Here is a 26,471-nt window from a genome sequence, read left to right as displayed (position 1 = left end):
GCACTTTGTTATTTTTCCTCATTTCCCCAGAAGACTGCACAAAATAGACACTTCCCAAGATTCAAGGAGGCAATGAAAGTGTATGGCAGAGCTCCTTCAGAATTACTGCACCTGTTTTTCTTCTCAATTGCATAATCCAAATAATTGCCTTTGTTCTGTAATCCCGTGAAATTGATTCATCCTATTCTGAAATCTCTTTGCAGCTGGCACTCCCAAGGTGATCTGTGATACTAGGCATGCCATTCCACAGGCCATGGTGAATCTGCCTGGGTCAGTGGTCAGGCTTGCCTTCGGAGTGAGATGTTTTTGAGACTTTTAAGTGTTATTGTGTGTTTTCCACTCCACTGCTAGAGGAGTTTTGGGGTGAATATTCCCCAATATATATCTCTCTAACTTCTAGCAATCAGCATTTTAGGCATTTTCTGAGCCAAATACTCCATCTGAACCATCCTGTCTGATAGTCACTGATAGACCTGTCCTCAGTGAATTTATCTAAGTACATTTGGAGCCATTTATGCTTTTGACCTCCAGAGAAATCCATGGTCTAATTCCACAATTCAAGTGTGTGTTATCTAAAAAAATCCTTTCTTTCATTTGTTTTAAACCTGCTGCTTGATCATTTTACTGGCTACCTCCTGGTTTGTGTGGTATAAAAAATAATGAATAATCATCCCTTATTTAAATTCTGTACACCATTCATAGTTTTAAAGCTTTTTATCATATTCATCCTCAGTCATATCTTTTCCAAGCTGCAGAGATCTAAACTATTTATTTCATTCTCATCTGGAAGCTGCTTTGTAACTCTCAACCAACAGAATTGCAACATTATTTTATCTAGTTCTATTATGTTCTTTTCAAGGTGGAAAAATCATAATTGTGCGTAGTATTGTAGATGTGTGCTCCGTGTTGATTTATACAGTAGCATATTTAGGACTTCTTAGTTCCTTCTTGGTTATAGTTCATTCATGGGGACTACACCCCTGGCTTAATTTCACAGCAGAAGATACAGAGGGATGTAATTGGAAAGCTGCGGTCTAACACAATCTGGTGGAGTCAGAAAAAGCCACGTTCTCCAGAATTGCACTTCTATAGCTCAGATCATGATTTACCATTTTCTTTGCTACGGTTTCCATCCATCACCCTTCATTTCACATTCTAATGCTCTCATTTCTTCAGTGTCATGAATTGCTCATCTAGAAAACTTATTAATGGAAGATGTCAGAAATGTAGGTGGATTCTGTTTCTCTGTTACTTAGAAAAATTGACTCCTGGATGCCTTGCATTTCTGAGCTATTTGTTTTTCACTTTGGATGCTGTATTTTCAAGGAGTTATTGCTTAATAATACCAAGGTGCTCTAGTCATTGCTTAATAATAGCAAGTTGCTTTAAGATAGAAGGCTGAGTGCCTAGAATTTGCTTTATTGTATGAACTTTGTGCAACCCCCATCTCTTCAGCAAAGACCACTTTCCTCCTATTTTAAGAGGTACAAAGCAGGGAGTATGAGAACAATTATATTCCTCCATTATTTTGTGGCATGAGCCACATTGCATGAGCGCACATTCTAATTTAAGAGTGATTTTGTCATTCCCATTGGCATTTGGAGGGTTTCACAGCACTCAAGCTTTGCCAGCCTTCCTACCCACAAAAGGTAATCTTTGAGTTGAATGTTCAAGGAGCATAAGTTTTGAAAAGTGAATTGAATTGTTAAGTTCAGAACGTTATTTGTTTTCATACTGGAAATTGCATCCACATCCTGAACCTTTTCTTTCATCTGTCACTTCCCTCCCCCACCCCAAACTCCACATCCTACTAAACTGTGATAATCTCTTGTGCCACTGTTCTAAACTGAGGAAAACATGATATTGGGGCATGTCTTCTCAAGAAGACGTTGTTGGGAACCTGCTGTAGAAGCACAGCAGGAAAGATGTGCTTGGGAAGGGGTGGCTGTGTCATGGGCAGCTCAAGGGATACACAGTTGCATCTGTCTAATAAAACTTCAGCTAACAGAAAGGTGAACTCCGACAACCTTTCCAGAAGAGTAAGAGCACAGTCAAAGGTGCTGTATCTTGGATAATCATTATTATGATTGAGTCTTGTCCTGGAACTCTTGCAGGAAGTTAAGGCCCAGCTCTACTCCTCTTGGAAGCCACAAGTTCCTTTTTCTCTTCAGCATCACCCTTCTGCTGCCAGCGACTCTAAAGATGGACAGTCACAAGACAAATGTCCCAACCCTCTGCAGGGTATAGTTTGAAACCCACCACACTGGCACAGTGCTTGCATATAGAACAACAGGCTGTGGAAAGCATTCACAACTACTTTAAAGCAGATCAAGATTTTTGCAGCCAGCCTCCTGACAGGTTGTGCTTGGAGAAAAGAGGAGGAAAACCAGATGTATCAAATTATGGGCTGAAAGTTTCTTGCATAGGTCTGCTTGAGATTTACTGTTGTCCAGTGCAAAGGCGCATGATGCCTGATCGGGGAACACAACAATGAGTCTGCAGAGTGATTTTGTCCCCAGTGGTGTAATGTCACTTGCAGTGATGAAAGAAAACCTCTCTGGCTGTGTAAAGAGACACCTGAACTTTTTGTCACCTTGAATACTGGGCTTATTCTAGCTTTTCTCCTCTGAGCCTTCATCTCTGCGAAGGGTCCTAGAGCAACATTTTTTCCAGGTGTTTGGGGAAGTGTTTTTCCCCAAGGACCTGTATGTACTGTCATATAGTGTAGCTCTGTGATGCACATGTTAGAATATCTCCTCTGCCTTTACCTCACAAAGCCCAAGTGTGAAACCCTTTTCACTTTCTTTCTTCTTCTTCCCCTCCCCATGCTGACAGCAATGCACAAGTGATGCCTTAGCAATGCATCTGAACTCAAGTCATGGCTGTCTGAAATTTCAGCCCTTATGAGAGACAGCAGACCGTGGAAGCCACAATTTTTTATTGTGCCCTAGGGTTGTTGTGAGTGAATAATCAAAAGAGTATGATTCAGTTGTAGCCATAACGTTGTTTTTTCCTCTGGTGCCACAGGCGTGGAAATGCAGAATTGATATGCTCCAGTGCTGGTCACAGGTGCTGCCTGATCCCTTTAATGAAGGAACTGTAATGGTTCTTACTTCTAGTGAATCTAATCCCTAGTACACGACTCCTCTTCTCAGGCTAGGCTTAATTCAAGGACAAGTAGTAATGTAAGGACTTTGCTTGTCTGTCTCACTCAGATACTTCACTCCCCAGTGACCCCGTGCCTTTTTAGATCTTTCCTATCAGAGCACAACCATCTCTGACGCAGACACCAACCAAATGTGTTCAGACAGCCCATGCTGCAGGATTTTTGCTTGTTTCAAAATGAGTGTCACCTGTGCTTCACCAGTGTGGGCCCCAAGACCATAACTGCATAAACAAACTGCGTCAGGGATGAAGAGGTGCCAGACACAGGCACTGATTAAGACAAAGGACTAGGTAGTTCTAGAAACTTGATTTCTTGGTGTAGCTCAGGTTAGCTTTGTCAGATTGTCAGTCTGTATGGCATGATTTATTCATGAGATGTTAATTCTGTGTCTGGCTCATGGACTAACAGCATACTTGCCTAAATTCTTACCCTGATGCCAAACTACCTCCCCTTCCTGTTCCTACTTATAAAATGTGTCATACTTGTGAAATTGCGGAATTAAACCCTTCCTTTCAAGCCAGACGGTAGCTGCAAAAATCCTGAGGAAACGTCTATGGGGAATTTTCTTTCCCCTTCTGGATTTTCTTTATGTGGTTTTCTGTTTCTTCCCTGCTTCTTTCTCCTTTGTAACTTCTGGGAGCAAAACAATACCTCTGTGGACACGTTTCAAACCAGTGAACAGGTTTCATCTCAGGGCTTTGCAGACACAGTTCTGCATTCTTGTCTTCAGACAAGGTTTACACAATAATTGTATGAGCCTCTGCTCTGCATCTCCTGCCATGAATCAGCTTTACTACTGTTCATTATTTCTGTGACTGTCAGGAAGCTAGATGGAAGTTGCCTCTTTAGATCTTCTCATTCTCTCTTTCAGTATTGGACGTGACAAATGAATGAAGATCTCTTCTGCAGAAAGTTTACAGAAGTCCAGAGGAAGAGAGATGCTGTGCAAGGTGATGCATTGCATGATTGCACTGGCTAGAGAGCTCCTTGTTTGCCTGCCTGTAGGTGATGTATTGGGCAGGATTGCTCATGGCACCCATAGGAACAGGTCTTCATGGAGTGGGAACAGGTGAAATGAAGCAGGAGGTAGAGCAAAGAGAGAGAAAATCTTCAGAGTGACCACTAGAAAAATGATGAAGACAGTAATGGCATTAGCAAGGCTTCACGATATGGGTTTGTTTGTTTATCTAGCTCTTGTTTACCAGCTCTCCATCACTTCCCTGAGCTGACACAACTAGAGAATAATGGCAGGACTTTGCAGACCTTGATGGTCCATGTAACTGATGGGAGAGGTAGAATGTTTGCCTGCTGTCCACTGATTTCCGTACGTCACTAAAGAACCTTCATTTTTCCTTCACCTTTCATGTTTCTTGCACTTTCTACTACTCCTTTACAAAGAGATAACCAAGACAAAATCCCATTTTTTGCAGAAGTTTTTCTAAAATTCTCTATGAGTGGATTCATGTTGTAGTGCATGTTTCAGAGTGCTCCCACTCTTTAATGCCCAGTTTTTGTGTTCAGTCTTACATCATTCCTTTCAAAGGCATCCTGAGGAAGAAATCTAATGGCTGACTTCTAAAAGATTGCTCTAAGCTTGGCAGGACCTCAGTTCATGGAGTAGAATAGTACATCAGTGTAACAGAATGTCTGGGCAGTACTTACAGGGCAAGCAATTAAACTGCAACAACAGTGACCCTTGAAATGCAATGTCCCAGCATACAGTAAATTTTTTCATGTTAAAGGTTATGTTGCTTCCTCAGGAACCGTTTTGGGAGATTTTTCACATCACAGTCTGGATGTAATTGGTGCATGCTGGAGATTTATTCCTCCAACAGGTCAAATAACCAATATATTTCATTGCTAAGCTGAGTGGGGCTTTTATTTTCTCGAATTATATTTCTATCAAACATTTTTTGTCTCTTTCATGGTTCACAGAGGATTTGGATCTTTTGGTGCTTGCAGCCAAGTGGATTTACCCAATGGGTCTGTTCTTACTCCAGCTTCTCCTTTAGTGGCAGCTGTTGCCAGCAGAGGAGTAGTTTGTGTGGCCACTAGTGTTTCATTCATGTAGCCATGGCTTTCTGCCCTGCCTCCCTCACCCCCAGATGAAAATGTGAAAATGCATTACAAATCTGCTTAGCAGATGGCTTGTAAACTCTTCCTGTTGCAGCAGTGTGGGGTCCAGTAGCAGTTTCTGTATTTATTGTGCTTTCTGAGAGTTGCAGGGTTCCAGTGTGAATGGTTTATGTTGAACTTGAACTTCGTAGGCTGTGCCTTACCATGGATCAATAGAGAGTAAAGGACTGTATAGAGTCAAAGAGAAAGTGCCCTCTAGGAGAACATTAAGGAGGAAAGAGAAAGTGTGCAAAAATCTGAAATTACATCTCATCAGTTTTTGCAGAGAAATCCTGTCTCTGCTCTTCGCTGCATTTGCATTACAATATATTTAATAACACTGTGACAACAGTTCTCAAATAATGCATTATAATGGAATATGGTAATTTGTATGCAAGTTTAGAAACATTTGTAGGATTTTAATTTTCTTGTGCTGTGTTTCCCTGTTTCCATTGTCATGGGGTGTCTGAATTGGACCTCTTACACACATTCTCAGTAAATCATTTGCACTAATAATTTTGCAAGTAACCTTATTAGACATGTTCTTTCCTGAAGCTGAGGCAGCTAATGATGAACCTGATTTTACTATTCATACATACGCTGAATGCAGTACTCCTTAGCTGTAATTTAGAGAATAAGGTAAATAAATAGGTATCTAAATTATCTGTAGTCTTGCATTAACCCTATGTGTGATTCAACTTCCTTCTTCCCCCAGGGAAATAGAGTTCGTCTCTGGTCTGTTAAGGTCAGTCTGCTTATACTAAAATTTAAATTACATTCTTTTAGCTGCAATTATTCTTCATATATAGTTGGGCTTGGCAACATCTTTTATAATATAAGTATGTTTGGGGAAAGGGATGCGAGGTAATTACTTAATCATTTTCTCATGTAAACCTGTATTTTCTAGTAATGTTCAATGAGGAAACAGCAAGGGGGAGGCGAGGAGATATTGCAAGAAATCACTGTCTGGATCCTATCCTGTCTGTGGAAGACTTCTAGCTTAAGTGCTCATGGAGAAAATAGGAGAGGCAGATGCAAGTCCATCCTTTCGGGTCACAGGGCTTTCCGTTCCTTAAGAAACTTCATTTTCTAACAAGCTAGAGAGTGTTTTGAGGCCGATGCACTTAGTCATGCTTCTTGCAGTCTTGTGAAGGTACTGGTGAGAATGCTGAGTTGGCAGGGAGAGTGCTTTAATTCCACTTCTTGCTCCAATGCATGGTTAATTATTTTTGCATAGAAGAAAATGCTAAAAGAAGTCCATTCCAAAAAACAGGGTAGCCTCAGTATGTTGTACTTTACAAGCAGTTTGGGGATAAAAATTTGAATCTTTAGGGCCATTAAGCCTAGTTTTCTTCTATCCTTGGTGAATGCTCTCACCTCTGAGCTGTTACATAAAACTAAATGCACCGCCAGTTTTGTGAATCCAACCATTCATTTTCACAATTTTTTTTCCTTCTAAAAAGCACTATAAAGGGCATGTTATTTTCTGAATAAACCAGAATGTTTCCTGTTGAGCAAGGCAATGGTTTCTGGTTCTGTCTTCTCTGTACTGAAGGGTTTTATACTGAACTTGAATTGAAGCAGATCTTTCTCTTGGTTAATTTTTTTTTTCATAGTATGTCTGTTTCAACACACTTGGGGCGGTGTTATTGTTGTTGTTATTACTATTATCATCATCATCATCATTATTAGTATATAGCTTGAGACCAGCTCTGGATTATTTTGAATGGGTCTGCAAAGTTTGTTAAGATAACTTAATATTTGCAAACATTTGCAAAATGCCACATTTGCAAAATTTCAGAGAATCAGGATCTCTGTTAGAAAGCCACTCTGGGACCAAAGGTTGAATTCATGGAAAACCACAGGTCAAGTCTAATCCAGCAAAGCACAAAGGCACCTGCTTAATTTTAAGGAATATGGAGTGTCCTATGGCCTTTTACGAGTCTCATGGTTTTAGGAAGCATTTTTTAGGACTGAGGTAGAGCACTCGGTGCAGGACAAAATCAACTCTTTAATGAGCTTAACAGAAAACCCCACAGGCATATTCAGCATGTGCTTTTTAAACATGTATAATTGGGTCAAATGAAAACTAATTCCCACTGGAGTCCAGCCATGCCCAAGGAACCCTTCCAGGATTATTCTTTGAAATCCTTCAGGCAGAAATATTTCCATGCCAATTTCTACTTCCTTTTGATTGTGGAGCTGCTCAAGAATAGGCTAACAAGAATTCTTCTTCTCTGAGGATTTTTCCTGTTCTCCATACCCCTCCCCTACCATCATTCTCCCTCTTGCTTTCCTCACTGCTTCTCAGCATACTAGAAAAGGTCAGAAGCAATTTGATCAAGCATCCCAAGAAATGAGTGTCTTTGAAGAAAGTGCAGGTCTGTGAAATTTGCATATGAGAGGTTAATCTTTTGAGGAGTTGTTGGGTTGGAAATAGAGCTTTATAATGAAAAATCACCTTTGAACCTTACATCTAACTACTTTAGGTTAAAAAAAAGTAAGTCCTTTCATTGGTAAAAAAAAAGCCTTCCTACCAAAGGTGTCTTCTCTCTGTTTTGCTGCCTGGGTAATATATTTGGGCTGGGTTTTTCCATCCTTTGATACATACTCTACAGACACCAAATGAATTAACAGTCCCAGAGGGCTGTCAAAATGCAGAAAGTTATAAATTAAAGACAGGCTTAGCCTAAATTGGTGTCTGAATTCGTGAATGAATTGACACATGGCTGTGCTTGTTCTCCGAAGCAAGAGCTGTTGAATCTCTTCAGCTACTGACCTTACTCTCCCTCGCCAGAACTGCCTAGTCTTTTCCTTAGTTGATAGTGCATAACAGATGCTGTATTGCTGTTGAAGTGTACATCATTCTTATCTGCTGGTAAGAGTTGCAAAGCTGTCTGTTTACTTATTGATACAATCTGAGACTTCAGTGGATCCCTCGCACATGTTAGCATACACTTTCTCCTTGATGTCCCAGTAGGATTTGTCTACTTTGGAGACTGAGCATCTTCACTTTTGCTGTAGCTTATTTAAAAACATGCGGGAAGTCAAGCTGCAAAGCAGCTAGTTAAGTTTGCAAGTGGAGGGGGAAGCTTACACATGCCAGTGCTGTGCATTAAATCTGGAAATGAGCCATTCTGATTTGGCTTACGCATTTCACTGTCAGGTGTTGGCCTTTTCAGTAGTAGCAGGATTCCTCCTCGTAACTGAGATCCAAGGTGAGAAACCCTCCAACACTTAGAGACGGGCTTTAACTTAAAGTGTTTGGTGCATTTCATTTTGATCTTGGCTCTCTGATTTCCACAAGTTCCACTTTACTTTGAGATCTTTGGGTTGTTGAAAGCTGGCACACGATGTGATACTTCTCATAGAAAATTAAGGTGCACTTGCCAGAGGACGATACTAGCCCTCCCTGTTACGGGTCGTTTAATGTGTAGTCTCTGCTAAATGGATCTTCTCTGGGATATTTTTCATTCTTGACAGGGAAGACAGACAATCTGTTGAGAACAAAGGGGAATTATTTCTTGGTTTTTGGCAGTGAGGTCTCTCTTCGGTTTAGGACTGCTGAGCAGAACAGCTAGATTTCATCTCTGGATGAACTTCAGTCTCCACACTCCTGTAGGAATACCTGCAGACAGGGAGTGTTTAACTTCCAGCCAGTGACAGGAGAACACAGCTGATATAATATACTTTCTCTAGCTGCAGCCTCCTGATGTAATATATAGTTGTCACTTTGTCCATGCTGGACTGTGCCAGCAGGGAACTAATAATGCCCAGCAAAGGTAGAAAAATGGTATCTGTTTTATTTTAAACAGAGTAGTTTAGGCTTTCTGGCTTGCCTTCCTTTTTCTTTTTTTGTCTTTATCCCCAGGAGGTTATTTTAGTGCTTCTATAAGGAAAAATAAACGCTCAAGATGGAAGCTGCAGGGGGTGAATTGGTCACCATGCTCCAAGCAACTTGGTAGAGTTGAGTTCTGCCAGACAGGCAGTCTCCTGGTTATGCAGAATGCATTAGAAGAGAGTGGGGCCTCCTGGCTTTGCACAGCGAGGGGCAGGGTCTGGCCCCAAGCACACAAGTAGGCTGCTGGGGAGTGCAGGGCTTGGGATTTCCCCATCAGGCAGCAGCCCTGATGTTTGGTGAATTCGTACGAAGTAGACTGCAGTTTACCCTAATGTACACTGGTGCTTTGGGAGGGCCCAGAGCTTTAGAGTTTTGCTGCTTTTAAGCAAATTAACATAGTCATGGCAGCAAATGACTGTGATTTTTCCTAAAGATGAACAAACTCTGGGTCTAATAGAGGCCTGCTATTTCTCAGAAATTAAAATGCTGCTTCCCTAAATGAGGCCAGGGAGGATGATCAGACGTATAAAGAAGGAAAACATTGCCAGGCAGTATCTGGGACTGGATAATTCGCATGAAAATACTCCCTGTGTCAGAATCAAATAGTCTCTGTGATAAGAAAATAATTCTTCCCCAGCTCAGAGGATATTGAGTACCAAGATTTTTACATCCTCTTTGAAACAGCCCTTTGTCCCTATCAGTACTGGTGGTTTATTTTTTTTCCACTGGACAAACATTGATTTTTCTTGCTGCCAAACCCTGCATTTCTAATGGAGCTTGAAATTAACACGATTTTTTTGTAGTTGTTGTTGTTTACCTCCTTGTTTGCACACCAACAACCTAAATGATGTTGGCACAGCTTGAGGAACAGGTTTCTTGAAGTTTTAGTTGAATGCAGCAGGGAAAGCACAACACATCTTTTTCTCCAGGCACTACACAAGTAATGACAGCCACATGGTATTGAGGGGTGGTTTTGTGTATCTGTGACACTGATTGAAAGGCTTAGTGTGCTAGTTTGAAAACAAACCAGTGGGAAATCACAAGTCAGAATTATAATTTAATAGGAAAACTAAAATAAATGCAATAGTACAAGAACACTGACAGAGTCAGGATACAACCTGGCACCCTGTTAGTCAGGGTGGTGGTAGCAGTCCAGATGAAGTGGTCCTGTTGAAGCAGTGATCCTGTAGAAAGATCTGGTTTTTTTCACCTGAAGGTCCAGTGATAGCTCTTGTCCTCTGGGAATCCAGTAGGCAAGGGCTGTTTGTGCTGTTCCAAACCCCAGATTATATCCAGGTGAGAATGCTTGGCTCCCCCCCTGGGCGGAGCAGCTCACAATGGGCTGATGTAATTTTATGAGTCAGGCAGTGGGTCCTCGATTGCCCATCAAACCAGATAGCCTTTCCAGAGGGAGTTATCAGGGATGAGTCATGGTAGGAGATAATGAACACTGCCCCACCTGCTTTAACAGCTTGTGAAGATGATCATAGAATACATGTTTTTGGTTACATCTTACATTGTAACATAGGACACTTGGGAAAGCTTGCATTTGTTTAAGGTATCTGGGATCCAGAGGGCATTCTTTATCATACTCTGCTGGGATGATTTCAGTGTGCTGCACATACAACCTTGAGGTAGCAACTGCTGCAGTATCCTGTAATTCTGCTCCAAGAACCTGTTCCTATGAAGAACCTATTCCCATGTTTTAGAGAAACCTTTTGTGAGGTCTGTGAATTAATCAGAGAAATCTTGATTCAGAGAAAGTGGCAATTAGGCTGAGATGAAGAGTGTTCGTAAAACTGTCCTATGTATCAAAATTCCCTCTCCCTCCCAACCTTATACATTGGGATGCGGAATTGGGGTGGTACCCTTGTATAAAGCCTTAGTCAATACGATAATCTACTCTTGTCTGGCTAATTTTTGCAGTTTCAACTGGCTATAAATTACAGCACATACCTTTTACAGCAATTTGAAAATCTAAATATCTGAGTCTTTTTTTGAAACTTCACAGCTATCCTTCAGTCACAGTACCAGTTTCCCTTAATCCTCTCACTTGGAAGAATCCTTGTAGTTAGAGATAATGGTCTTACAGTATGGCTGAATTTCCTTGCTGTAAGTTTGAATAGATAATAATAGCAACAGATTTCTCCCTTCCTTTGATCTTCACATAACAGATTTTTTTAAATGATGTTTTAAAGCCTGTAACTAGAAATTACTAAAGGTAAGATACTCCTAAGATCTTGCACTTGGGACCTTTTGGTAATGTGGGTTATTTGAGAGAGCTTTTTACCCCTCCACAATGAGAAAGGCTGTGACTGAATCCCAGCTCTGCTGTCAGCAGTTTGGATCCATTTTCTAGTCTCATTTTCTTAACCATCTGCCAAGAATAAGATGTGATCTTTGGCAAGAGCTTGTGTTCCCATATATTGAGAGTGGGAGATACACACCACAGAACCATTCTGTATCAAACCTGACTGGCAAAGTGTCCAGAGTATTAGGTCAGCAATTTTCCATCAAATTGCTGTCAGTTATTGTTGATCCAGTGTGAAGGTCATGAATTAAGCAGAAAGGATTTGGGCAGTTCAGGATCAAGATCTGAGCGGCTCTTATTCAGTGAGTAAGAGCCTCCTATCAAGGTCCTTGTTAGCTATTGCAGCTGGAAATTCTTTTGAAATTATTGTGTCAATGTACTGTTCTACTTAGGAAAATGACTGAGTGGCAGTGTGACACTATACATTTTGTATTTGTTTTCACTCTCTGACTTACAAAATCTGTTCACTTTCCATCTCCAGCAATGATTTTTCTTCCTGCCAGAGGCACAGACTTCACCTGGGATCTGGAAAAATCAATCTATGGCGTTGTTGTCGCCCATGTAGAGCAGACATAGGGCAGGACTCAAGGCACATGTCCTAGAAGTGCAGAGCATCCTCATTGGTGCTGCACTGCAGGCTCCAGTCTCCTCCTCCTCTCCCAGTTCTGCAAGACTAGGAGTTGAAAATTTATGCATGTTAGTCAAGTCAGTAGTTCTAAAGCTTAGGAGGGGCAGGGAGCAGAGATGGTGGATAAGATCACCACTTCTCAGCACTGCCTTTTCTTGATCATTCCCTTCAGTTTTCGCTATGCAAAGCCCCCAGAGGTGAGGTTGTACACCAGGACAGAATCACTATCATGTGGGAGAAAGCCAAGAGATTTGTGCTCTAAGACAGCTGGGAGGAACTCATTTGGGGGTAAGTCAGCAGTCTTCTGTCAGTGAGATAAAGGTGTTAATGAACCAGCAGCTTTGTTCGATCAAGTTTATTGCAAGCCAGGATTAGAAAGTTTCTTTCTAAGGACTTCTGTATCTCTTGGCTGCGATGCTGTGGGGCTTGACTCAGCAGCATTCAGTGGCATTCCCTGCACTGTGTTTTACTTCTGTTCATTTCTGCTCTTAAGATTGAAATGTCGTATTAGATTAAGAGTTCTACACATGTCAACACTATGAAAGGCTTCCCTTTCACTTTAGCAGGAGTGGGGACTGAGGTACTGTGTTGCTGAGGGCGTCTGATGGAGTTTGGCTAATAAGATCTGATTTCATGAGGTTCGCATCCTATTAAGGCAAGAGGGATCAGGCCTGCAAGCATGATAGAAAAGTGCAAACACAATAAAACGGCTCTTATGAATATTAATAGGCCTTGAAACAATACAAGGCGAAAATTGTGATGAGGTGGGGGTTGAGCAACTGCTATCTGGTGTAGCACAACAGCCTCCCTTTCACCTTGCTTCTGCCTGCAGCTTGTCACTCACAAACCCTGACAGATTTGGAGATGGGGCTCAGGAATTTGATAGCTTCCCTGAACCCATTTCAGCTCTGCAGCTTGCAGCCTCTACGTAGGCATGAGTGCAACTAAAGTAGCTGATCCCTATGCACAATCCCTATGTTATCAATCTTCCCTAGCAGCTCTAACCAAGCCAAGATCTGCTCTTCAGCGGATTGCATTGTTTTTAAAAGTATCTTGGCTTATTCTTTATAATCCCCTTCATGGGTGAGTTACCATCCATGTCAATGATCTCTCTGCATCTCTAACCTCAGTATAAAACATCGGCGGGTAAAGCTCCTATATTTCCCTGCATTTCTTGGACTGGCTCACAGCCATGGCTCTGTCTTCCTCTGCATGGATTGCTTCCTCAGCTGTAGCTCAGGAAATTGCTGGTTGTGTTTTTGCATGATCTGTCCTGTGATGCACCAGCTTTGATGCTCCTCTGCAGTACTTTCACAGAGGAGTCAATTAACGCCTGCCTGTTATCATCCATTGTAGCTCACTTTTCTTGCGTGCCTAGCAAAGAAGTGCCCTCCTTTGTGCATCTTTAGCTTTTGAAATGTAGTGCAGATATGACCCATCCCAGTATCCCACAGCAGAGCTTCTTTTAGCCCCATTTTATGGACTGAGACACAGAAGCAAAGGAAATTAGGATCAACGGACATTTATGATTAAATTTTTTGCTTCTTTGAGTGTGCTCCCGTGAGCGACCCTTCAGCAGCCCCCCTGCCCAGCCACCAGTGCCACTCCCCTTTCTTGATGCAGCACATGGGAGTTGCCATACCTCTGGGCTACAAGAATTCAGGGCATGTACTGGCCCTCCAATTTGTTCCCATTTTATTTTTTTGAATGTTCATCTCTCTACAGAAGTGTCCCAGAAATCCCCAAGACATGTATTATATTTCTTTACACACATTTCTTTATCAATTGAATTATTCAGTAAAGAGGTATGTTCATATTTTATTGATATAATTTGAGGAGTAATCTCACTCCTTTTCCCTTAACACTTGTTTAAAGAAAGCAGCATTTCATCCTCTGTTGCTTTGGTTTGTTTTTCTTTCATTCATCCCTGAATCTCTAAACATTGTATTGCTTCTTTTGCAGGAGAAAACTGACTCATGGAGGTTAAGTGATTTGCTGCTATTTGTAGAAGCAAGCAGCAGGCGATGGGAAACAGCATCTAGGTGTCAAGCCTGCTACTCTGGCACTGGCCACATTGAAGTGGTATCAGGCAACACATGGGCCAATAGTGCTGTCCTCCCATTTATTAGTAAACTGCCCATGGTGGGCCTTTTTAAAGTAGGCCCTACCTAGAATGATGTTTTCAATTGCTCAGTAATGAATTAACTTTCTTGCTTAACCACTTTCTTTCATCATCTTTGCTGTTCCTTTAAGTTGCTTTCTGCCTCAGTTTCCCATCTGTTAGCTGAGGCCAGCTGCATCAGCTCACTTCACTGCAGAGGTGGATACATCAGAACCATAAAGGGTTCTGACACTGTTAGAACTGTAGAAGCTGGGACACCAAGATAGCCTTCCTCAGGAATATGGCTCCATATTAATAGTCTGCAGAAAAACTCCCTAGGAAAATGGGGCCTGGGCAGGTTTGACTGAAGCACCTAAAGCTTGTTAAAGAAGCGAGTAATGGTAGCTTCAATAAACTACGCTCTGCTCTTTGGTGGTAGAGAATTGAGAAGCCAAGTCCCGCAGCTGCGCCATTGTCTCTGGCCCCTGGTGGTGAGAGAGGTGTTTTATGCTTGGCCTCTTCAGGGAAAGGCTGCTTGTTTGCATTGTATTTGTGGCATAATTACTAATGGTACAGATCATTTTTATTAGCCAAGCTGTCTGCATTAAAATGATAGATTTTTTTGTATTATTAAGAACATCCAAGGGAGTCTCTGCAGCAGCAGGAGAAAGATGATAATTTTTCATTTAGCTTAAGAGCAGATGGTTACAGAAACATTCTATGTAAATAAATTAAAGGGAAGCCACCCTCGCTAATAGTTAAGTAAACAGGTTTGGAAACAGCCATCTTAGGACCAGGCTTTTCTGTTCTCTTCCTTTCTCACAAGAGCTTCATCTGCTCTTCAGCTTACAGGCCCATATGGCTAGGGTATTAATTAAACCAATTTGCTTTTAGGCCAAAGTCATCTAAAACAACTTGAGTCCTGCTAGAGCAAGACTATCACTCTCATGCAGCTTTCTTGAGCACTAGAGAATGCTTAGCCAGCCTAAGCATCTGGGTCGTAATCAATGTTATTGATAAGCATTTCCACATGCCTTTTGTTGTGGTAGTAAGGCTGTGAGTGATCTGAGAGAAGTATTACTACCGTTGCTGTATTTTAGAGTTGCATCCTGCAGTCTCTGATGAGTGCTGCAGTCACAATGCCATGCTCCCCTCAAGAATTTCAACTCAACAAAACCAGTAAAGTAGAAGTGGAGAAATGAGAGGTAAATAGGGGAGGAAAGTAATTTTGTAGCACAAGGGCTGAAAATGCCTCAGATATGGTAGCTAGAGAAGAAAGCAGCTTCTCTTCCCACAATCCAAAAGCAAACAACAGATATTGTAAGGAGGAAATTGTGAAAAGCCTGGCCCTCAATAGGTTCACAAAATGAAAAGCCTCAAGAACTTTGATGACCAAGAAAGCCATGCTTGATCTTCTTTGAGCGGTTCTCTCTGTACGTGGGGTTGGAACAGGAAGGTAGGCCAGTACTCAGAAAACGCTGTTGGACAGAACAGCTCCCTCTTCTGTCTTCGCAACCAGACTGATGCAAAAACATCACCTGGGCTTCTTCCTGAGGCCTCCAGTCGCACAGACAGGATACAGTATGTTCGTAAGAGGGTTTGGAGTCTCGGGGAGTAGCAAAATGCAGTTTGTGCCTGTATCAGGAGGAGATCACATGCTGATGAAATGGTGGTTTTGTCAGTTGGTGGAGGCTGGAGCTGGAGGAAAACCAATCCTCTTCCTAGTATGGAGTAGGTACTTGCCTGGGATGACTTGCACCATTTCTAGATTCCAGCGCAGATTTTCCGTTGGATGTGGATGTATTAAAAAGCATGATACAAAGCAATTAGAATATTGCCATTACTGAGAGTCATGCTTGGATATCATAGAGCAAAAATTGATGACTAATGGCAAATATAATAGAAACGTAACATTTGTTAACAATACCAGAAAAAAAAATACTATAACCTAAGGACTGGTAACAAGAAGTGTGGTATAAGCTGAGAGCTCATTAGGGGGTTGAGGGAAGAGAAGGGTTAGAGGTTTGTGCTAGTTTGAAAACAAACCAGTGAGAGGCACTAAGTCAGAATAACAATTTAATGGAAATTAAAGAAAAGGGGAAAAAAAAAAAAGGTAAAAGAAAACACTGTCAAACTGACAGAGTCAAGGTACAACCTGACACCCTGTTAGGCAGGGTGGTGGTAGCAGTCTGGTAGAAATGGTGGCTGCAGTCTTCTGAAGCAGTGATCCTGTAGTAAAACAGTCTGCTCTTCTTCAGGAAGTCCAATGGTGGCTGTGTAGCTCCTGTCCTCTGGAAATCCAGTGGGAAGCCGGTGTCTCTGGTGTTCAGCATTATCATTTTTCTTACCAAAAGATATTTTTGTCAACAAGGAACTGTAATTCTGCTAGGACAGTTTTCCAATATAATATGGATATAGGTGTAAATTATACCTAAGTGCAAAAGTTTACTACAGCATTTTTAATAATCTCCCAGGACTGGTCATCTATTGTAGTGGAAGGTGTTTCCATTATACAGACACCAAATAGTTTAAAAGTGCAGGGTGCATACCACTATCTCAGATCAGGTGAAGGTTGCAGTGAAATTGTTTAGGTAGCCAAGAAAGCCACTGCTCAAGACAAAGAGAAAATAAACATTGAGAGATGGGCTAAGAGCTCCCCACGTTGTAAAAGTATGCTGAAATCAGGAAGCAAACAGGAAACCAGAAATATTAAAGTGATATAATATTGAAAAAATCTGTCACAGCTTTCAGCTGTCTCCTGAACACTGTTCAATCCAAAGGCTGTCAGTGTAGGGGAATTTTGCTGAGTGTGAGAGAGAGAGAGAAAGTGCAAAAACCAGAACTGCCACTATCCAATTTAAAGAAAAGTTTTCTACAGAAAACTACAACATGATCTATAGAAGACCTCAAGGATGAGGCTGCCTTTTTCCAAACAACTTCTTTTTTTGCCAATTTTTTCCCAAGAAGTGCTTTCTCTTTCTCATCCCTTTCTTTCTATAGTTTAAAGCTGTTTTCAAAACAGTATCTTAAAGTTTGGGTGACCCCTGCTGCCATCTCTTTATCTGCCTGCACAGAATCACTTTCATGCATGAGGTCCAGGATGTCCAAAAAACCAAACTGATGAATTCTTAAAAGCATATCCAGACTGCCAGTCCTCATAAATGCCTTTTTAGCCCCATAAAAAGATTACTGTAAGCTTTGGTTTCTTAACACTAATGTTCAATGGGCAAAGAAGCCACATCTGAGCATGCCAAGATTTTACATCCAAGGTTTTTCAGTGACATCAGCCAGAGATTTGAAGAGGTGTAGAATACAAATAGAGTTGTCCTATGGCTTAATGTTATAATACCCAGAAATCAACAATGAGAGTAAGTATTATTAAATTTTCAGAATGTGCTAGAAAGTCTCCAGATCTTTTTTCAGTAAAATACATGAATCCTTTTCAAGAGTAAGTGCCAAGCATTGATTTCCAATATGAAAAGCAGATGACCTGCATTCATTGTACAGTTAAAACTATAAAACGTGTATGGTTTTTTTAATTCTAGTCTATTTCTATACATGCTGTTCTCAAGTAAGAACTGCATTACAGAAATCATTTGCAGAGTTTGCTAATGAATAAATTACTGCTAGATTTCAAAATATGTATGATAAGAAAATCAAGCTAACCTAGTCAGACCCAAAATGGTACAGCAAATGAATATAAATAACCTCAACACATAGATCAAGATATCTGGAATTCTGATGTAAAAACCAATATTCGTAAGTACAAGCACATACAGAAAGCATTATTGCTGGAAATTGAACTGAAGTCTGATAAGATTAGATAAAATATGTGAAGATAGAGAAATAGCTATGAATTTGTTTCTCGTTTTCAGCTCAATGGGCTGTATTTTACATAGGATGTTGAATAGGATACAGACTGATTTCTAAAACGTTTGGTTAAGCTACTTATTAAAATTGAACACAGCCTCAGAACTTCAATATGGGAAATGTCTGACTTTTATATGTTTGAACAGAATGACAGCTGGATGTGCCCCAGGTGGTATAATATAAAGAAGAATGAACTGGGAAAGAAAATCAAGAAATTAGAAATTAACTACAAGATTAATTGACTTAACCAATATGCTTATGTCACTACTTCAGACATGAACATGTTATTATTTTATCCATATATACATTGGTTTGGAATCAGAATAAAATCACAATTCTTAGCATCAAATAGCACTGAAGGGTTTAAAATACAGAAAAGGAAACCATAACTGGTTACATTAAACCACTGGATTATGCATGCAATGCGGTCGTATTTCTTATTTCAGTTATTTCTGTTTAATTTAGCCAGTCTCTTTCACTTATTCTGCTCATTCTTTGTCTCCTCCTCTCTTTTGTTCTGGCTGATATCAAACTCTGGACTAAAGAAGAGTAAATTATTCTCTTGTATATGTTGATGTAAAACAAAGACAGAAAGCTGATAGATAAATAAATTTATAGATGTATCATAAGAACAGAGAGGATGAATGAAAATCCACTCCGAAACCAGAGACAATTTTGAGGTGAACAGGTATTTTACATTCATTTTTTAGATTTTTAACAACGTAATTCTTCTGTCATAGGGAAATTCTCATTCATTCTGACTAGTAGTTCCCATGCTGATTTGTGAAGTGGCCCAGGAGCTCAGCCTTGAGTTTTTTCCTTTTAATGCAGTGCTTGGTCAAGTGAGCTCTGCATCCATCTCACAAATACTGTTGCTAATCCCCAAAGTCTCTGTTAATCTAATGCAGGAGTCCAGCTAAAGCTGATGTATCTTATTGTCTAGATAGTTAATTTTATGAAGAGACCGCTCTGTGAGATTAGTCTAAAATTATCTGTCAGGGTAGACGCTCCAAACACAGTACTGAAAAACAGTGGGTGAATTAAATGGCACACTGATTGCAGCTAACAAGAAGAATTGTTAATTAATGGTTTGGTGTTAACATTTCTTTGGGTTCCCAATATCTTTGCCTTGCTACTTGAGTGTTATGCATGATCCTGCCTGCCACATATTAGCCCCATTATTCCCATAAACTGTGAGGAAGCTTTTAATTTAGTACTACATTCTTTGGAAGTACCTCAGTATTAAAGTTAGATTGCATTGCCCTTCCCTAAAAGCTAGAACCATAAAACCATTCCTCTATGAGAAGGGGATCTACTCTGTCACTTCGTAATAGGAAATTATCAGCAAACTCCTTAATCTTCTACAAAAGATATTTGAGACTAGCAAGTTTCAGAGGTAAGGCACAAAACTGTCACAAATATATAAATCAACAACATGAGGAGAAGGGATGGGTTCATTTGTTTTACAAGGACCAACAGAGCCTACAGGTCTAAAGGCAGGATGTTGTCATATCTCCATGTAAATCACGTAGGCATTCATCACTCTCAGTAATGCAGGATCCTTATCAAGCAGTTCCCTTTCACCTGTTACTGACTGTTAACAGCACATGACACTGACCCACTGCCTGCAATTAATTCCTTTGAGGGGGCAGAGAGAGGTCCAGCAGAGTAATGAGTTTGTTTCTGTGTGGAAGATAATGGGAATTAGTCGGATGGAGAGCAGCGTAAAGCTGCCTAGAGATGAAGGCTGCACTGACCTCCTGGACTGTCTCCTAACATGCTCCTGAAAAAAGGGAAGCTTTCAGGAGTGTGTAACTTCATCTTCAATTAACAATGATAATTGACCTAAAATAAAAGCTGATGTAATACTGCTCTTGAGTGGTTTTCAGGGATTTTGATTAACTTAGACATGAAAATCAAAAATTCTAAAGGCCAAAACGATGACAGAGAAAGGACACCCAGATAAATGGAGAAATGTGGAGAGAAACAAGGCAAACAGGTCTGTTTCACAATTTTGAAGTGTTTATGTAAATATGCAGAAACCAACTAGTGGAAGGCTTAACAAAGACTGTAATGCTAAATGCCACATGACACTGGAGGTCTGCTAGAGCAGAAACTGCCATCATCCTCCCACACTTGCAACTCAATACAACCATGGCATTTGGCTGTTCAAAATGTTTCTGCTCCCAGAGAGAAAGATCTGAGGTGTAAGTTGTCACGCTGCAGCATTTAGTACTGTGCTTACACTAACTCTGCAAGCCCTGTAACATAAAACAATAAGCACTCTAAGGAATTTCAAAGTAGGGGTGGTGCTGTGGCTATTTCCATTCATAACATGGAGCAAACCAACCAAAGCTGCCAAGTGGAATAGTTTTCTTGAGAAGAGGTTGCTAAAAACTGAGCACTTGGTAAGGCTAAATGTGAAAGATCTATGTCTGTTTTTCCTCATGCTGACCCCTGCAATATGTCACCAGACTGCAAAATAACAGACTATGCAAAATATAACTTAAACATGCCCACTGGCCAAATGGGAAGAGTTATTTCAGTTGGCTGCAGTGATGTCTAACAGACACTGCCAGTGTTCTTAGCTAGAGTTATTGGAGAAAAAGACAATCAGCAGTGGAGGTACTGTCTAGAAAAGATTACAATCATTACCAGAGATCCTTGGAGGGATTTTGTGAAGAATACAGTCATTCAGCTACATTTGAAAGGAAAGGAGAAAAGCCCACTAAATTATTACTTGTCAATATTCAATTGTGCACTACATTGTCGCTGTTGGGGCGGTCACAACACACACGGACAGTGCCTCTTTCAAGGGCCAAAAAGCCATTTATTAAACAAAGCAGCCTCTTTTATACACTTTTTGTATGTTATCATTCATGTTACAGATTCATTGACTGCTAAACTACTACAATAGACTCATAGGCTATTACTAACTACAACATACTACCATTGGCTACCTATAGCATAACCATTCAAGCATTCAGAAAAATAATGGGTGCAGATATGTTGCTGTTTTCTCCTTCTACTATTTAACTTTCTTGCTTCTGTTGATACTACATTCTCATGGGTAAAAACTGTTTTTCTTCTCACTGACTTTTCTCACAGTCCTTCTCTTGTCAAAGTAACAGGCCTGAGCCACAATTTTACACAGGCAACAAGGCCTTCATTTATAATTTTTTACTTAAATACCATACTACATGTATTGCAGGGGACATGAAAGGTGGCCATAAAACCAGGCAGGGGGGAGCTTTTCTTCCTGGGTTCAATGGGAGGCTCTATGAGGAGTAACCATGAAATTACACCAAGCTTGGTGCTGCTGTACTTAAACTACAATTCCTATCAGTCATGAGGAGCCAAGCAGCTCATCTGAGGAATGCCCATTTCCCATTTATGTTTTACATCTTCCTATGTCCTTCTTTCTGAGCCCCTATCTTTCTGTTTGGCCCTTTTGCAGTGGACTTTCCCAGAGCTTCTGAGGTGTCTAAACAATGCAAGGCAGCCTATAATACAATAAAATAAATTCTTCACTTTTACTTTCATTATTTTTAGAAAAATGGCTCTTCAAACCTTGTTGGAAGGCACTGTTGTTTTCACTGCCCACACCAGCAATTCAAAGTTTTTATTCTTAAAACATCCTGGGTTCACACTGCCTACCATTTTACTGCCTGATGCAGTTTAGTAAATTCTGCGTTGGCGCCCGCAAAGGTTCTCTATGGATGACTAAAAGAGTGTGTGTTTAATTAAGACAGCTCTGATTAACAAAGGTTGCAGATAAAAATTTGGGAACTTGCTGTAAGTTCACTCTGAATTAGCAGGATGCAATGCCTGGTTGTAAGGGTATTTTTGGATTCAGCAGCTTTTCCATCCTATGCAAAGAGCTTCCTCCACCTCCAATAGGCAGCAGCTCGTTCAGTTAAAGCTTTTTAAACCAGAGCTGTGAAGAGCTCACATTAGAAGGCAAATGTGGACTGACTGTGCAGCCTGTCTTTGCTGGTGCTGTTCTCAACAGTGCCACAATTCATTGTATTCTATCTGCTCTTCATGAATGCTATCTTTCCTTTTCTCCAAAACAATTCGAGGCAGAATAGCGGTTACTGAGTTTGAAAACAGCTGTGTGAACATAGAATGATTTTCTTATGGGTCTGGAATGTACCCAGCGTGAACTCAGAGACATTGCAAGGGGTATTGTTATGCTAGGGAGCAGCGAGGAGTCCCCAGGCAGGTGCAGAGGAGGAACTTTATTTAAAAAAAACTCAGCCTTTTTATGCTGTTAGTCAGTTGTTAGTTTACATAGTTTTAAGGCACAACAAACCAAATTTAACCAACCACCATACAGCATGGTGCGGGCACGAGGTGTTCATGCAGCATGCCTCACTTCCTCTATTCTAGCTGAGTCATTCTCCCACAGTCCCTTTCTACTTAGACTAAGTAACAGGCCGTAGCCCTGATTTTACCAGGCCTTCCCTTTACAAAGCTTTACCTATCGGTCACACTTCCCCCTTCTTTGTTTTTTAAGTGTTTGTACTAGTTTGAAAACAAACCAGTGGGAGGCACTAAGTCAGAATAACAATTTAATGGAAATTAAGGAAAAGGGAAAAAAAAGGTAAAAGAAAACACTGTCAAACTGACAGAGTCAAGGTACAACCTGACACCCTGTTAGGCAGGGTGGTGGTAGCAGTCTGGTAGAATGGTGGCTGCAGTCCTCTGAAGCAGTGATCCTGTAGTAAAACAGTCTGCTCTTCTTCAGGAAGTCCAATGGTGGCTGTGTAGCTCCTGTCCTCTGGAAATCCAGTGGGAAGCCGGTGTCTCTGGTGTTCAGCCTCAGATTATATCCACGATGGGATGCTTGGTTCCTCCCTCTGGGTGGAGCATCTCACAATGGGGTAATGAGTCATGAGGCAAAGTGTTGATTAGGCTCATTAACAGAAGATAGTCCGGAGGGAGTTATCTCTGAGTCAGGCGGCAGGACAATGATGGGCAATTAACAGAAAGATAGTCTGGGGGGAGGAGGCAAGGAAACACTGCCCCACCTGATTTCAACGGCTGATGGGGATGGTAATAGAATACACTGCAACCCAGGACAAGGTTAGAGTATGTTAGTTAATGAAAGAAATTCCTCTACCCTATCAGTATACTGAAAACCAAATGCAATCCTAGATTGTATAAGGCAAGGTGTCCCTTCAGGGAGAAGGCAGTATCATGGCTTTGTCAGTTCTCTGCACACTACCAAACACCCATGTGCAAGGAAATCGACATTAGACTGCCATATAGATAAAGGGAAAGGCTTCTGGGGTGAGGGGGACAATGGATAATCCATTGTATACATGGGAACTAGAAGTGTTTGGCTTGTTTAATCCAGAGGCTGAGAGAAGATATGAATGCTCTCTATAAATATGTCAGAGGAGTAAACACCAGGGAGGGAGAACAGCAATTTAAACTAAAAGACAACATTGCCACAAGAGGAAATGGGTATAAATAGCCCATGAATAAATTTAGGCTGCAAATTAAGTTTCTAAGCAAAAAAACAGTATGATTTTTAGATATCCAAGTAAGAATACGAGAGCAAATAACCTAACTGGTTCTAAACTGAGATTTGGTTACTTTTACAAGAACAAAAAATGTGCTTAGCTGTGGCACCTCCACTACCATACCTGACACTGGCAGACTGAAAATTATTATCCTGTTATATTTGCATATGGGAAGATCAGCCTGAAAAAAGCACTCTCCATATTTGATACTTCCAGAGTCAGAGACATCATATGTATAGCTTGTGTGCTTCACTATAATTTCTATTACTTAATTCTTCATAATTAAAAAGAAGTTCTAAACAAACAAGGGTCTGCTCTCAAAATTATGAATTTAAAGTAAAACTTGTACTTACCTAATTAGCTATGATAGGGTCCTAATTTATGAGAGCAGGCTCTTTTTTTCAAGGCCTAGGACTGCTTCTAAGTTGGGAAATGCTTAGATGCAGATGTTAACAGCTCTAATGTCAAGACTCAAATTGTCATTTGTGCACAGTGAAAATTTCCCAGCCAACCTTAACTGCTGCTGATCTTTTACCACCCAAAGCCAGTGACAAGCCTGTTCTCAAGCAACATATATCCTCACTGCATCAGTGACTCTGGAAATTGAGAAGTGATCTGTGTGTGGGTCTACCTTTCTCTTGTTTGATAGACTGATTTCTTTCCTCCTTTACTGTAGCATTTAAACCAAAGTCTGTGTGTCTCAAAGCAGCAAGCCACTTCAGAAGAAGTAGTTTGCAGTGAAGAAAATTCTGTTTTTCTCTAGAAGTAACCACACCGTGAACTCCATTGACCAAAGTAAAATATGTAAGGTTTTGATATATGACATACACTTCAGTGCATGACAGAAGTATGGATTGAGGGGGATATTTATGCCAACAAAAGACTTTTGTCTAGACAAACAACATTCATATACCACAGATTTAAGATTTTAAAAGCTACAGACAGGCAGCATCCTATATTTTTTCTCTAAACCTCCTTGTTAACAATTCCTTATCCAAGTGGTGTAAGGTAGAAACGAAGGCAGAAGGTTTTAAGGAGGTAGAGTGGAGTAAAATTTCAAAGCCTTTCAAACCTTCCTATTCATTCTCTTTCTAGCATATAGGGTAGTTGGGGGTTAAATGTCTGAGCTGTGGATCTGCAGACTTCTGCTGGCTGGATTTGCAAAACTGCAGGATTTTTACTTTGATTAACAGGATAATTAGTGCTGTATTGTAAGCATAAGCCTCACTGAGCTTTGTAAGTAATAATTTCTTACCTCAACCTCAGAGACTCACCACAATCCTTAATGCTGTACAGGCCAGACCTAGGGTGTCTATTTAAAGACCTCCTGTGCCTTTAGCCAGTGCCTCTTTCCTGCCCTGTATTAAGCTCCCCTTTGGCGATGGTGCAATTTCAGAGTTCCTAGGTGTTTTTTTTCCAGGTTTCTGTCAATCAGCTTAAAAAATTCTCACTGAGGTCATTAATGCAGTGAAGTCATGTGAACCATGAGAGCCAGGGTCAGGAAGCTGTGAGCCTCTATGTAGCTGGGGGACAGAGGAGACGAGACTTGCTAGCATTACAATGGGGCTGCTTGGATGCCGCTCCCCTGTGCTGACCCAACACTAGTCCCCATATCTTTGTCTTCCTGTCCCCTCTGCTCCTCCTTTTACAGTGGAAATCAATCCCACAAGTGAGTCTGACTTGCAATAAAGTCTTTGTAGTTAAGTTGCTGACTCCAGAGAAAAGCTGGATATTGTCATCAGTCACTTTGCCTATACAATATCTCTCAGTAGGCAAATTTTCTACTGGCAGCATCCACTGTCACTCTTGAATCTTTTTGCAAAGTGCCCATTTGATAGCTCCAACCTATACACTAAACTTGAGAGAATTCAGAGTTACACATCAGGAATCTGTGCTGTTCTGAATTTCCACACTGAGCAAGTTACTTCGTAACTAACAAACCAGTGAACCATGATCCTTGAACAGGAAAGACTGGGTGTGGGGTTATTGTCTGTGTTAGCTAAGCAGTCTCAGACGTGATCTGGGGGAATCTCCCAGAAAATGAAACAGGTGGCACAGCACAGCTTGTTTAGTATAAATCAATCAACATTAAATCAACACTGATTTCTGCTTTTGCAGGTCCTACATCATAATTAAATGTGAACTTAAGATGCATGAAAGTTTGCAGCCCCTGTTGTGATGTTGAAGAGTAGTGGACACCTTCCGAAGCTGGGATATGTGACATTTCATCCAGGTGCCATTACTGCCATGCTGACCACTCTTGAAAACTTGTGGTGTTTTCTGAGACCAGCAACAGCATTTCTAGACAGATTTTAGTTTTTCCAGACCTAACAACTGCTTTTTCATTTCCCACTGTTTACAGATGGAAACTTTGGTGTTCCAGAATCTACCATTTCAATGAAAGCTAATTCCCAGACAAGCTTCAATTTTCCATGGAGACCCTGGACAGGTTTTGGGGCAGAGGAGGCAGGTGAAGGTAGAAGTGAGTGGATTGCAGCTCTTTATCTGTGCTGCAGTTCGATGGCTTTCCTGGCATTCGAGACCAGCTGGACTGAATACCCAGAAGTGCTCCTCCAAACATGCCAGCTCTGTCTCGGTGCACTGGCTCCTGGGAAGCTCTGCTATGTAGACTCCAACCATCGTCAGGGCTTGCCATAAGAATAAATTTGTAAGCAGACCATTTTTGGCTCTTGCTGTAACAGTCTCTGAAAAGAGCCATTCTTTCTGTCTTTTCCTCCACCTCCCTTTCGGAGACATGACCAATATTTTCCACAAATTGAGAAGTTTACAGTTCTCCACATACAGTAGCTCCTGCCAGAAATTTTTAGTTGCCACAGCAACAACTTAATGGATTTTTAAAGCCCCTGCCACTGGCCGTGCCTCTGCCCTGTTTGTTCTTCCTGTGCCT

The 26,471-nt window shown here is 40.9% G+C and overlaps 1 protein-coding gene across 4 annotated transcripts in view; it reads left to right on the top strand.

The window, feature by feature from the left end:
* Window positions 1-26,471, top strand: part of LOC103620933 (transmembrane protein 263) — a 251,981-nt gene that overhangs the window by 204,959 nt on the left and 20,551 nt on the right. Inside the window, exon 2 of one of the 4 annotated variants that reach the window (XM_017741913.1) lies at window positions 4,038-4,116. The exons of the other annotated variants lie outside the window; for them this stretch is intronic. Within the exon in view, the coding sequence (XP_017597402.1) occupies window positions 4,053-4,116 (64 nt within the window). The 5' untranslated portion in view covers window positions 4,038-4,052. The remainder of the gene's footprint in view (window positions 1-4,037; window positions 4,117-26,471) is intronic. 4 annotated transcript variants of the gene reach the window in all.

Source organism: Corvus brachyrhynchos, unplaced genomic scaffold, assembly GCF_000691975.1.
Source record: "Corvus brachyrhynchos isolate BGI_N302 unplaced genomic scaffold, ASM69197v1 scaffold115, whole genome shotgun sequence".
NCBI lineage: Eukaryota > Metazoa > Chordata > Aves > Passeriformes > Corvidae > Corvus > Corvus brachyrhynchos.
Note: the sequence above shows the minus strand (reverse complement) of the source record. Positions and strands in the feature narration are given on the sequence as shown.